The 11432-nt window shown below is 51.0% G+C and overlaps 1 protein-coding gene across 1 annotated transcript; it reads left to right on the forward strand.

Moving 5' to 3' along the window:
* Positions 1 to 8338: 8338 nt before the first annotated feature.
* On the forward strand, positions 8339 to 9437 carry LOC309448036 (olfactory receptor 14J1-like; the record flags this gene model as incomplete). The annotated part of the gene is made up of 1 exon (XM_082069231.1): positions 8339 to 9437. The coding sequence occupies one exon, from the start codon at positions 8339 to 8341 to the stop codon at positions 9251 to 9253; it is 915 nt and encodes a 304-aa protein (XP_081925357.1). The 3' UTR covers positions 9254 to 9437.
* Between the last annotated feature and the right edge of the window lie 1995 nt (positions 9438 to 11432).

Genomic DNA, 11432 nt, shown 5'->3' on the forward strand with positions numbered 1-11432 from the left:
GACCAAGATGTGTTTGAATAAAGCCCTGAGCAATCTGGTCTGACCCTGCTGTGAGCAGGAGGTTGGTCAAGACACCTCCTGAGCTCCCTTTGAGCCTGAATGACGCTGTCCTTCCTTCTCCTTCATGTTTTCCATTTAGGGACAGCTCTCAGGTGCTCCCTGAGCATAGGAATAATTCAGAGAAGGTCTAGGGCTGCATTACAAGTGCCCCCAAACAGCCATGACCACAACTTTTGCATCCTTTTTCTTTTGCCCTGACCCAAAACCTTCTTTTTTATTGTCCTAATGCCTTTCCAGAAAGAACAGCCCATGTTGTTAACCCTTTCAGAGCAGGTTGTTCAAGTGGTGTCAGCATCCATGTACAGAGTCTGCACAACAGGCAGACATCAAATCCATCATTACAGAAATGGAGACAAGGCTCTTGACAAGCTCCTTGCACCGAGCAATTGGCACAACTTGTCTGCTGAGATTCCAGGGAACATCTGAACTTTAGGAAAGCGAGAATTTTTAGTCCTCTCTGAGCAACCTGGTTCATCTCCTGACCCATGTGGTGCTTCAGGCTGTGAAGAGAATCCAAACCAACTTCTTGACTGGGGTAGTTCCCTTTTACATGGTGCCAAACAGGGCAGACGAATGGGGCTTATAACTCCAATCTCTGCTGCACAGTTGGGACTTCAGAGATTAGAAATGTAGGGAACAATGTATTGTCAGTGCACACCACATAAAGATTCTGGCTTCCTTTGGGCCTTTTCACTAAGCTGGGATCTGTTCCTTGGCTTTCTTTGGCTAAAAAGGAAACAACTCCCCTATGCCAGCTGCCCCTCACACCAGAGAAAGAAAGGAGAAAATGGATGGAAGAGGGATGATTTGGGAAAAATTCTGACCAACAGGTGTATTCTTTCAATAATAAAAAAGGTAGAAGTGCGAGAAAGCACTGTTCTAAGAACTTCATACCAGAGTCCAACTACTGAAACACAATATGTATTTTGAGAAGTGAGAATGACTGCTGGGAGCTTTAGTTCATCACCATAACCAAGAATATGGAGTTTTCTGTTATAGTTATTAGTGATAGAACCACTATTCAAAATCATCCTTGAAAACGTTGCTGTCATCCCTTGGCTCCAAAGCTCAGCCCACTCAGTATTTGACAGGACTGCTTCAAACATCTGTGACCCAAGTCTTTTACCCAAGGAAGGGAAAAACTTCCAGTGCAGGCACCAAACCAATACCCAACCTGCCTGGAGAGCCAGGACAGTTGTGCCACACAAGAGTCACCCTGGACAGAAGCTATGGTTAGTGAGAATTGAAATATTTAAACTCCAATCATAGAATCACAGCATTATGGAATCATTTATTTTGGAAAAGACACATAAGAACATGGAACTCAAACATAAGAACTCCATACAAGAACTCCAACAATAAACCACATCCCTCTGCGCCACATCTCCACATCTTTTAAACACCTCCAGCAATGGAAGCTCCAATCCTGAGCTGGCAGGACACCATTGGCTGCAGTTGGACATAAGATACTGGTCATGGCTGTGAGTTCAGCCCTCGCTGCAGAATGTCTCACACCCTCACTGAGGAGGGCAGGGGGCTGGGAGATGGGAGCACATTTCAGTTTCCAGATCCCAGCACAGAGCCCAAACCATCCTGCTGTTGAAATCTGGCATCCAGTTCCTTGAGATGCAAAGCTGGTGGCCTTCTGAGGATAATCATGTTAAAAGGCATCAATAATCCTTCAAGTGTTTGTGTAATTTGTCTAGGAATGTCAGTTTTATATGTTTATATTTAAATATCTATAAAATAGTACTCTGCATCTGTGGTCGCCCCTCTGGCAATGACAATTAAATAGGCATTTGCAATATAAGGCTCCATACCCCATCCACAAGCACACATCTAAGTGGTTCAGATGACGGGTGGTCTGGCAAACGTCACCCTTTGTGTCCGCAGGTGATGGACACTGCTCATGTGCCTCTGCAGAGAGTGGCAGGAGCTGGATCCCCTTCTCGGGACAGACTCCTTCCAGGAGAGACACAGACACAGGGGGAACTCATCAGGGCTTTACGGCATTTCACTCGGCATCAGTTTTGACATATTGGGTGCTGTCCTGTGACTGCCCTTTCTGCACAAATGCTCATAAAAACACAACCATTTAGTGAGACATCGTCATAAAGGGGCTGCTATGGACAAGAAAGCTCATCATGAACTCTGGAGAGAGCGACAAGTTTATAATAAGCACCAGGAAGAACCAAGAAGCTCGAGGCCTCTTCTGAAGAGTGGGAGGCCTGAGCAGCCGTAATTGGCCATTGTAGGTGTGGGAGAGGGTCAGGGCATGTCAGGGAGAAGCAATGAGATGGCTGATGGCTTCAGTGAACCCTTCCAGCCATGTCTGAGCCCAGAAATGGAAAGCAGTTGATGTCTGCAGGTGGAGGAGAAACAGGAGGAAGATCTTCCTGGGAATACAGAAGGTAGAAAGGCCTCTCTTGGGCTAATAATGTATGGCAGTGACATTTCCATCCTGTGGGCATGGCTGTGCCTGGGAGATGGGGAACGGCTGCTGCTGGGGTGGCTGTGCTCAGTCATGGCCCATGAGCTGACCCTGCTCTGCTCCTCTCTTACACTGCCCACACTTGGATGGTCCTCAGGAATCACCCATGAGCCTGGTGGATCCATGAACCTCCTGCAGTGATGGGTATGGATCCAAATAGGGGATTCCAGCAGGTTTGGGACTGGGACATTGAGGCAATTGGTGACCATTGCCAGGTGCATGAAGGAAGCTGGATGAGTTGTGAGGAGCTCACAGGCATTTCCAACTCCACAGAAAACCAGAGCCTTACAATTAAACCAAGATCAGTTGGCATAAAACTCACAACCAAAACAAAAAACTCTCACACTGACCACAGGAAAAGCCTTGAAAAACATTGGAGAAAGATCTACCAGGTCCCAGGGGTCAGGGATCAGCCATTCTGGTGATGAACAAGCATCAAGGGCTGACATGGCATCAGAGCCACCTCCACATGGCCCTCACCACCTGGAACCAGTGTCTCCAAGTCTTTCCTTCAGCAGCCTCGAGGGACAGGGACCTGCACTGGTTGTTTCCTTCACAGCTGTGTCAGTGATGGCCCTTCATGGGGTGCCAAACACCCCCAGAAACTTGGGGTTTGCTTCTGCCTTTCACTTCATTAGAGGTTTGTTCATCCTCTCAGTAGCTGCAGTTCAGGATCATGGCAGCAGAGGGCTCATTAACATCTAAAATGCTCTTACAAGCCAATGCTCTGTGCATCATTTTCCTAAAGGCTTCAAGTCGGGTGTGGATCATTAGAGAGATTTCAGAATAGCCAAACAGAGAACATTTCCATAATAAATAGCAATAAAGCAAAATTTATTCTATTTCCTTCCCTGCTCTCTCTTCTTTCCCTTTCCAGAACAGGTGCATTCAGCAGCCTCCAGTCCATATTGATTTGTTGCATCTCCTCATGAAGACTGAATATGTCAGAAAAGTGCGTAACTAAATCACCATGTGAGTGAGGAGAGAGGCCAGGACAGCTCAAGAGGAGTCACACTCCTCTGGACCAAGAGGTGGGTGTTCCTGGCAATCTCAGGTATCACAGCACAGCGATACTTGTGTTCAGGAGCTGGTCAAGTGACCCATCTCCTGTTCTGTAACGGTGTCTGAGTTTGCTCAGGTCACCCCTGACTTGAGCCCCATCCACTGCTGGGTGTTCTCCAGACTCCTGCCTTCAGGAACAAAGTCCCAGGAGACCTTGCTGGTGAAGATGGAGGCAAAGAAGCCATGAAGAACCTCAGTCCCGTCTGATTCTGCTCTTATGACATTCAGCAGCAGGCCCACGTTCACCCTGTCTATTCTTCTACTGCAAGTGAAGCTCTGTCAGCTCATCTTGCTGCCCTCAATCTCTCCTTCATCTATCAAGTCCAGGGGAGCTTTGGTATGTCTACATCCATGGACAAGGTCTCTAAATTCCTCCTTTGCAGCTTCCCCTGCTTCCACCTCCTGTGTGCTGCCTTTTTGCCCTGCAGCTCCATCAGATCAGAGAAACAGTCTCATGAGATAAATGCTTCTTTACAGGGGTATTTGGAGAGATCATTTCTTGTGCTTGGAGCAGCCTGTCCTGTAAGGCTTGTTTAGATTTCCTGAGCTCCTTCACCCTTCAGAGCTGCTTCCCGTGGCACCACATGTATCAACCCCCCAGTATGGCCAAGTCTCCTCTGGAGCCCACCAGCCTGTGCTCTGCTGCTGGCCTTCCTCCCTCCTCTGTGGTGCCTGGGACCCCTCTGTGTCCTGGTCACAACAGCCAACATGGACACTGATGTTCACATCCCTCACCAGCTCTTCCTTGTTTCCAAGTTCCAGATCCACGCAAGCATTACCCTTGTTGCCCTACCAGGCAGACGTAAAGCAGTTGGCCCAAGATCCTTTGGAGTGTTGGTACCTGTATCTTTGCCTGACCAGTGAATGTCAGGGCAATCACAGTTCCACATAGGAACGTACTCATTGACTGGTGAGTTGCTCGAGTTGCCGACGGAAGATCCATTTCTTCTCCATGTGTGCTACAAGTAATTTGTAGCACACATGTTGTCACCCTGTACTGGGCTTACGTGGCAAAGCCTTGGAACTGGGGGTAAGTGTGGCTGTGCTACAGTTGTCACCTCTCTGAGAAGACAACAGGGTTTGACCAACATCAGACAGAGCTGATTTCAGCTGCTCCAAGATGGACCCACTCCTTGCCAAATCTGAGCCGCTCAGTGATGCCGGCGGCACCTCTGGGATATTGTATTTGAGAAAGGGTAAAAAATGCTGCACAACAGCAGGTGTGAGAGAGGACAGAGGAGATGGGAGAGAAAAGCTCTGCAGACACCAAGGTCATATCCCACAGGACCCAAGCAGGTCCCTCAGCAGCCAAATCCTGCTCTCCTGAAATCCTGCTCTTGGCCTTGTTCTCATCTCCCAGGAGCCTCAGCTCCACTTTCCCATCCCTGACTGTTCCATCCTGACCAGCTCTTTCTGGTTTGTAAGTGTGAAGTCCCATAGGACACCTCACCCCACTGACTCCTCAGTCACCCGTGTCAGGAAGATGTTGTCAATGGGCTCCAAACCCTCCTGGATGGCTGGTACCTTGCAGATATTGGGATATCTTAGGTCTTCCAGGACGACACGGCCCTGGAAACATGAGGCTTCTTTCATTTCTCTGAAGGAGGCCTCATCTCATTCATCTTCCTTATCAATGGGCCTGTAGCTGATGTCCAGTGACCACAACATTGCCCATGTTGTTCTGCCCTCTCATGCTGACTCCTCAACCTTCAGGTGACATTGTCTGTCCCCAGGCAGAGCTCCACACATTCCTGCTGCTCTCCCACATGAACAGAACCTCCCTCTTTGACTCCAGACCTCTGGCATTATGAGCACCAGATGCAAAAGACCCCACAGTTTCTCCAGGAGATGGTATTTACAGTGTCCTATAACTCCTCATGCTGTTATGTTGGGAGATACACTCCCATCAGGATAAACAATCTGCGTGCAAACTTTAACAGCTGAGCAAAACGAGATTCAATCCAGGGAGAGTCCAGACCTTGAGAAGATCTGGGATTTACCCAACAGAAAACTTTTAATTTCTGGAAGGAGAAATGAACAGTGCTGTATCAGGTGGGACAATAACCCCATTGATCAGGACAGAGCAGGACCTGACACGCTGAGCAGTGACCCTGAGGAGAAGGGCCTGGGCACTCCAAGGTCCCCACACCAGCCCGTGGTGCACGCTCACCATGAACAAGGCAGCTGCACACGGGGCTGCATGAGGAGGAGCGTGGGGACCCAGACACCTGCAGTTCTCATCCCATTCGGTTCAGCACTGGTGTGACCCACGCACACGGGTGTGTGCCAGTGTGCGGCTTCCCAGTTTGGAGCAGCAGGGAGGAACTGGAGAGTGCAGGGCTGTGCCAAGGCAGGTCCAGCACCTTGTGCACATAGTGTGGGGTGCTGAGGGACCTGGGCTGCTTTGGCCCAGCAGCGCTGGGGAGGCTGCAGCAGTGCAGGAGTAGCCTGAGAGTGCTTGAAGGGCGGTTTCAGAGATGGTGGAGGGTTCTTCATAGTGGGAAAGAGCATGAGAAAGAAATAATGGCCCAAAGTGCAGCTGGGGAGGTCCAGGCTGGACATGAGCAGAAAGGAATGTGATGGAAGAGCAGTGCTGTGGTGGAGCAGGTCAGCAGAGGGAGTCTGCATCAGCCCAAGGCTTTGTGCTTCAAGGAATAGCTGGGGAGGATGGAGAGAGCTCAGCAAAGGAAGGAAGATGCTCAGACAAGAGCAAGGTGGGGCATCAGGGGGGATGTCTCCAGCCTGCAGGGACAGAGGTGCAGGGGATGCCACAGCACAGGACAGGCTGTCGTGGAGATGATCACGGGATGGAAAGAGGCTGAAAGCCCCACCAGACATGAGCTCCTTCTCCCCTTGGCTGTGGCTGTTGTCTGCACCTCTGATGCCTGTGAGGAGACACCTTGTCCTTCCAGCACAGGGGCCTCATGGCTCCTTGTCCCCAGCCAGGAACCTGGGAGGTGTGGGACCATAGTCCTGCCCTTGGCCTTGCACAGCCCCACATCACACTGTCCCAGGAAGGGCCCTGGGCAACGTGGGAGGGACAGGATCTGACTTCCCAGGGCTGGGTATCAGGATTTGGTCCTTTGGTTAAAGAAACACATCCAGGTTTACTGGTCATCAGAGAGACCTTCACCTTGCTTTTCCTGACCTGTCATTCTGCCTCCAGTTTTCTGCTCTAACCAGATCCAAGGAACAGTTTCTCAGTTGTGTCCCTCAGTGTGACCCATTAAGGCTACAAGAAACTTTGGATCTGATTTCCCAGGGCTGGGGGTCAGGGCTTGGCCTTTTGGTTAAAGAAACACAACCAGGTTTACTCAGCATCAGAGCCACCTTTACTGTGCTTTTCCTGACCTCCAGTTTTCTTCTCTAACTGAACCTGGATATTGTTTCTCAGTAGGTTCCCTCAGTGGGACCCATTGAAATTACAAGAAACTTTCAAGTTTGAATCTGACTTTGACTTCTTGAGAAGTTTCATCACCTTCCTCTCAGGGTCTGAGGTCCATGGACTCAGCACCAAACCCACCAGAGGGGTCATTAAAGCGCCTTGGGCTGCTCCTGTGCTGCTGAGCTGGGCTGGGCTGGGCTCCTGGGACACAGGGAGCTCATGGCAGCGGCAGCGCTGCAGAGAGACAGCTCTGCCCAGGAGCAGCTCCTCTGCACACGCAGCAGGGCTGAGGGCTCTGCCTGGGGATCTCAGGAGACGAGCAAGGCAGAGAGAGATTAAAGGTGGTCAGGATTGGGAGGATGCTGAGAGCTCACTGGGGGAGAAACCTTTGCAGCCCTTGCCATGGTAAGTCTCTGGTGCGGGGCAGTGCAGCTGTAGCTCCTGGAGGCATCTCCTGAAACTGGCACAGGCACAGCTGGTGGGATCTGTAAGGACGGGGCTCTTGTCAGGCCATGTTGAACAGCTGTGAAGCCGGGTGAGCACCCAGGGGTGCCCAGGGCTGTCCTGCAGAGCAGGGTCCCTGCACCCCAGGGCTGTGCCGGCCAGGGACTCTGCCGCCTGCCAGGGTCAGCGCTCAGCCTGCCCGGGAGATCCCAACAACAAGGACATGGGCAGGGAGAGGGAGCTACAACCTGAAATGCTTGAGACAGGATTCAGGACCCCCCTGCCATCCCCTGCAGTGCAGACACATTTCCCAGTGCAACCCCTGGTCTCCTCTCCTCCCCAGCAGACCCTCTGCCCCAAAGCCATGGGGTCCAGGTCACGAGTCTCCACCTCAGCAGCTGGACCTCCAGGTGAAGGGTTCCTGCAACGTGGTACACAAAAAAGGTGTTAAAAGTACTTGCTCTCCAGTGTCATTATGTGAGTGGCAGCAGCACAGCCGGGTAAGGAGAAGGTTTCACATCATGCCCGTCTGCCTTTCTGTCCTTGCTTTATTTCTCAGGAACACTGCAGTGTCCTTCCCTGTTTCTCCACCTGTCCCTGGTGCTCTTGCTCTCTGGGGGTGGGCTGGGTTGCGAGTGTGGGTCAGTTTTTGTTCTGACACCAACTCAGGGGGTCTTGCCGAAGAGGTGTGTTCATGGAAACTAGATGTCCAAGCTGCATTTTAAACTGTGATGAACTGTATTTCTCACTTGGTAGAAAGAGAATGCGCAGAAACATCCCTCCGTCAGGGAAGGGGTTTTCCATGATAAACAACGTTTATTTTCCTCAGAGAAGTCTCCCATAACTTGTCACTGTCCTTTGCTCCTTGCAGAGGTCCTCATGCCCACAGGCAGCCAATGTCCAACAGCAGCTCCATCACCCAGTTCCTCCTCCTGCCGTTCACAGACACACGGGAGCTGCAGCTCTTGCACTTCTGGCTCTTCCTGGGCATCTACCTGGCTGCCCTCCTGGGCAACGGCCTCATCATCACCACCATAGCCTGGGACCAGCACCTCCACACCCCCATGTACTTCTTCCTGCTCAACCTCGCCCTCCTTGACCTGGCTGCCATCTCCACCATTGTCCCCAAATCCATGGCCAACTCTCTGTGGGATTCCAGGGTCATTTCCTACAGAGGATGTGCTACCCAGGTCTTCTTTGTATTTTTCTTGTTTGGTGCAGAGTATTGTCTTCTCACAGTCATGTCGTATGACCGCTACGTTGCCATCTGCAAACCCCTGCACTACGGGACCCTCCTGGGCAGCAGAGCTTGTGTCCACATGGCAGCAGCTGCCTGGGCCACTGGGTTTCTCCATGCTCTGCTGCACACAGCCAATACATTTTCACTGCCCCTGTGCAAGGGCAATGCCCTGGGCCAGTTCTTCTGTGAAATCCCCCAGATCCTCAAGCTCTCCTGCTCACACTCCTACCTCAGCGAACTTGGGCTTCTTGTAGTCAGTGTCTGTTTATCATTTGGCTGTTTTGTGTTCATCGTGGTGTCCTATGTGCAGATCTTGAGGGCCGTGCTGAGGATCCCCTCTGAGCAGGGACGGCACAAAGCCTTTTCCACCTGCCTCCCTCACCTGGCCGTGGTCTCCCTGTTCCTCAGCACTGCCGTGTTTTCCAACCTGAAGCCCCCCTCCATCTCCTCTCCATCGCTGGACCTGTTGGTGTCTGTTCTGTACTCAGTGGTTCCTCCAGCAGTGAACCCCCTCATCTACAGCATGAGGAACCAGGAGCTCAAGGATGCCCTGTGGAAACTCATATCTTAGTGATTTCTGAAGCAATAAACTGCCCATCTGCTTATACAGAGGAGTTTTAGTGTAACTAATTACAGGCTCAGCCTGTCATCTGGATTGTCTGTTGTTGCTGGTAGTTTTTTTATTGTTATAATGTTGTCATCCCATTTCTAAATTCTCTGTCTACTTTTCTGTTATAACCACTGGCTGTGTAAATGAGGAGCCATGTTCTCCTTGTCTTCACGGAAAATAAAGGGCTCTTTAGTGACTTGTTCTTCACTATATGCTTTCTGCAAGGCCTTATGGAGCTGCAGGGATAGTTTCTGTGTCCATGGGAGGAGGGGAAAAGAGTCCATCATGGCAGCACTGCCAGGGAGCACCAGCGCTTGTTCTTCCAGAGCTGTTCTGATGCCACTCCCACACTCTCCTTCTCATCCCTGGTGTTGGTGCAAGGATTAGGAGAGGACAAGTTGTCCTCATGGCACTGGGGCCTCGGTGCCTCCTTGCAGCCCCATGGGGAAGCTGGAGGTTTTTGTACCAGTGTTGTCCTTTCCTGGGCCTTGCACACCCACATCCCACGGTCCCAGGAAGAGCCCTGAGCCGTGTGTGAGGGACAGGATCCCCCTTCCCATTGCCTGGAGCTCATGGCTCCTCCTTTCTGCTTCAGAAAGCAAACCAAGGGGTTTCTGAGCATCAGAGCTGAAGAAAAGACTCAAAGGAGACCTCATGGTGGCTACAGCTTCCTCACAAGGGGAGAAGGAAGGGAAGGTACTGATCTCTTCTCTGTGGTGACCAATGAGAGAACCTAAGGGAATGGCAGATGTGCCAGGGGAGGGTCAGTGGGACATGAGGAAAAGGTTCTTCCCCCAGAGGTGCTGGACACTGAACAGGCTCCCCAGGGAGATGTCACGGCCCCAACCTGACAGTGTTCAAGAAGAGACTGGACAACGTCCTCAGACACACGGGGTGACCTGTGGGGTGTCCTGTGCAGGGACAGCAGTTGGACTCCATGATCCTTTGGGTCCTTCCAACTCAGGACATTCTATGATCCTATGAAACACTAGGTCAAAACTCCCTGTTTTCATTGTGCAGATGAGTTGTAAACATACACATCATGTGCATGTCCGGTGTGTGCATGTGGTGAGATGAACCCAAGGGAGCACAAACACTGTCAGCTATTCCTTGGGGTGCCATAAAGGTCAGTGGGACAGAGATGGTGTTCAGGGGTCTCTTCCAACCTGTGTTATTGTAGAATTCCATGAATCTTTTCCATGGAGAGCTCTTTCATGTCAGAATAGACAGAGGAAGAAGAAAACAAAGAGGCAGAAGCAGAGATGTAAAATCTGGGGGTGTTGATTGACAGCAGCTGAACATGAGTCAGTGTGTGCCCAGGTGGCCAAAAAGGCCAATGGCCTCCTGGCTTGTATCAAGAACAGAGTAGTGGACAGAAACAGGGCAGTTATCGTCCCCTTGTACTTGATGCTGGTGAGGCCACAACTCAAACCCTTGGTTCAGTTTTTGGCTCCTCATTATTGCAAAGACCTTGAGGTGCTGGAGCGAGTGCAGAGGAGGGGGACAAGGCTGTTGAGGGTCTGGAGCACAAGACTTCTAAGGAGCAGCTGAGGGACAAGGGGGTGTTTAGACTGGAGAAAGGAGACTGAGGGGAGACCTTCTCGCTCTCTACAACTGTCTGAAAAGAGGTTGTAGCATGGAGGGTGTTGGTCTTCTCCTGAGGAGCAACTGATAGGATGAGAGGAAACGGCCTCAGCTTGTGCCAGAAAATGTGCAGAGTTGATATTAGGAAACATTTCTTCATGGAAAAGTTTGTGAAGCAGTGGAACAGGCTGCCCGGGGAAGTGGTTGAGTCACCACTCCTGAGGGTGTCTAAAAGATGTATAAATGAAGCTCTTAGGGACATGGTTTAGTTCTAGAGTTAGGTTATGGTTGGACTCCATGATCTTAATGGTCTCTTCCAACTCAATGATTCTATGATTGTATGATCCTGTGATTCTATGCTTGAAGGGTCATTTCCCAGGTGGTGGAGCTTTCCTTGGAGGAAGGAATCATAGAATCATAGAGAGTGTTGCAATGGAGCTTGAAAGGCCGTCTAGTCCAATCCCCTGCTATGAGCAGGGACGTCTTCAGCCAGCTCAGGTTGCTCAGAGTCCCATCCAGCCTGGCCTGGGATGTCTCCAGGGATGGGGCATCCACC

This window comes from Streptopelia decaocto, assembly GCF_964273445.1.
Source record: "Streptopelia decaocto genome assembly, chromosome: 19".
NCBI lineage: Eukaryota > Metazoa > Chordata > Aves > Columbiformes > Columbidae > Streptopelia > Streptopelia decaocto.